At 33.3% G+C, this 2,319-nt stretch overlaps 1 protein-coding gene across 1 annotated transcript; it reads right to left on the bottom strand.

The window, feature by feature from the left end:
* Positions 1-522: 522 nt before the first annotated feature.
* LOC109590962 (ubiquitin carboxyl-terminal hydrolase 47-like) lies at positions 523-2,178 on the bottom strand. The gene is made up of 8 exons (XM_020006793.1): positions 2,145-2,178; positions 2,004-2,104; positions 1,595-1,728; positions 1,485-1,532; positions 1,363-1,432; positions 1,105-1,150; positions 948-1,019; positions 523-851 (listed from the first exon to the last, which is right to left on the bottom strand). The coding sequence occupies exons 2-8, from the start codon at positions 2,101-2,103 to the stop codon at positions 809-811; spliced, it is 513 nt and encodes a 170-aa protein (XP_019862352.1). The 5' UTR covers position 2,104; positions 2,145-2,178; the 3' UTR covers positions 523-808.
* Positions 2,179-2,319: the final 141 nt, after the last annotated feature.

Genomic DNA, 2,319 nt, shown 5'->3' on the forward strand with positions numbered 1-2,319 from the left:
AGCAAAGGAGCAGACTCACTATGCTACCTTCTGCTATAAGTAAATGAAATGAATTCATTATGTACATCATCCTTCAGAGTTCAGACCCTGTGAGTTTAGTATCAATTACATGTACATGGTGTATATAGAGTACACAGTATACATGTACATTGTGCATGTACTTGTTGCTTGTATTTGATGTTGAAATAAAATTTGATATTTTTATTCTCTTCAATTTTAATCCAGGCCTATCGTTTGGAGCCACTCATCAGTCCAGTATATGCTCAAGTAAAGACAGTAAAGATGGATACTGCTAGCAGCAAGCCCACACAGAAGTCAATATGTCAATGAGTCTGGCTGAAGGATCCAAGACACCAGAAGCGACACAGAGTGCTAAGAATAGCAGCACAGCAGCTGGACACAATCACTGATATCAGCTGTAGTAAGTCTACAGCTGATATCAGTGATTTTGTCCAGGCTGTAGTTAAAACTGTTGCTTCTAATATAATGGCGCTGAAACTTCTAAATCATTACCTCCTGATACAGTAAACTATCAATTAAACATGGGTACATAGATATATACGTAATCCTTAAGTGATTTCTATACAATTAAAACAAAATTATAATTTTTGCAAATAATAGCTGCATTCTAGTATCTATAATACTGTATTAGTGAATATTAGCAAATATTATTGTAGTTTTTCCTACAAATTTTTGATGATGACACCAAAATACCACCTGAAGGTAAGTAAAACATAGAGATAGATCCCTTTTATTATAAATTAAATTAAAAATCAAACCAATCCCAATCCCTAGCTTTCAGTCAAAACTATAAGCCATGCTTTGATTTGCATTCCTTAATCTTCTCCAACCTACAGTATAATAAATAGTATAAGTGATGTATTTAATTAATCCGTACGTGTACATGACATGTACATGTACATGATAAAACATAAAGGTTTACTGACCTTGCAGTCTCTGCCTCTTGTATTTCTGATCTCTCTTTATCTGTTAACTCTTTCTTTGTCTCTCTTTTGTCTCTAAATAATTATAAACAGTAAGAGGTGTATCATCGTGTATGTCAGTGTGTGTGTATAGATAATGTGTGTGTGTGTTCATTAGTACTTGTAATATATGACACGTCCATCATATAGTCGTAATGAGTATCCACCTGAAATGATGGAATACAGTATAGCTGGTAATTTTGGAGGGGTAAAATTTTGGTGAATTGCTAAATTTTTGATGATTGGTGGGTTTTAATTTGGCAAATTCGTGGTTATGAGCCATTGAGCATGTGCATAATGGTATAAAATGGTGGGTTTAATTTTGGCAAATGGCCATCAAAATGCCAAATTCACCAAAATTTCCCCCTTCCAAAATTACCAGCTATACGATACCATATCAACTCATTATCAATATCAAGACATGATATCTCAACTGGAAATTGTTTACCCTAATAGAGTCAAAGAGAGATAGAGTATCTTTAATGTGTTTTAATGATTAACCTCTGTATAAGATATATACTCAACAGAAACTCCACTTAACTCTGACAGCTGTAAAGGAATAATAATGATATGTGATACTGATACATGTTCCATATTACAAGTAGTTATACCTTTCCAATAACATCCTTAGGGTCACCATTATAATTATCCAGTATAATTTCTTCTATTGGATCAACTGAACATTGTGATGGACGCCATCTTATAACATACACCTGTCTCTGTGCCTTATGCTTCTTCTCTAGTCCTATAATGAAATACCGTATAATGGTTTATTTTCGTGGTGAAATATTTTCGCAAATTTCACGGTTTTTTGCTCCATCACAAAATTTTTCCAACACAAAATTCTGTGTTCCATTGCCACGTGGTGCAGACTGCAAGTCATTCATGAAAATTAATTCTACAAAATCTTAAATATGCAAGATTTGCGAAATTTTTCTACCGCAAAAATTAATTGGATACGGTAATACTCTATGCATCAAGTACAGTACAATATACTAAAATATACTGAGATATACTGACCTTTTAATGGTTCCACATACATTTTCTTACCAGCATCAATCACTTGATGATCAAGATATACTGTACCAGGGTACACTCCTATCTTGTCACGTAATCTCATTCTACACAATGAGTCACATGACAGTCACATGATGTACTTACTTGTCTAATTCAAGGACGCAGTCAATTCCTTGTACTTTTGCTTCTTCAATAATTTGTTTCTTAAATTCTCTCACTGGTGTACCCTTAGCAACAATAGACTCCATCATATACTTACAAAACTAAAACATAAAAATGATATAAAATTACAATAATTAACATTCTTACATCTGTATGT

The sequence above is a fragment of the Amphimedon queenslandica genome, unplaced genomic scaffold, assembly GCF_000090795.2.
Source record: "Amphimedon queenslandica unplaced genomic scaffold, v1.1 AMPQUscaffold_9209_Cont18834, whole genome shotgun sequence".
NCBI lineage: Eukaryota > Metazoa > Porifera > Demospongiae > Haplosclerida > Niphatidae > Amphimedon > Amphimedon queenslandica.

What these genes read in the sequence shown, in the direction of transcription:
- LOC109590962 (XM_020006793.1), bottom strand. Translation starts at nt 2,103, where the DNA reads ATGAGATTACGTGACAAGATAGGAGTGTACCCTGGTACAGTATATCTT. An exon ending in CTAAGGATGTTATTGGAAAG is followed by an intron (nt 1,533 to 1,594) that starts GTATAACTACTT and finishes ATTCCTTTACAG; the next exon opens with CTGTCAGAGTTAAGTGGAGT. An exon ending in AGTATATATCTTATACAGAG is followed by an intron (nt 1,433 to 1,484) that starts GTTAATCATTAA and finishes TGACTCTATTAG; the next exon opens with GGTAAACAATTTCCAGTTGA.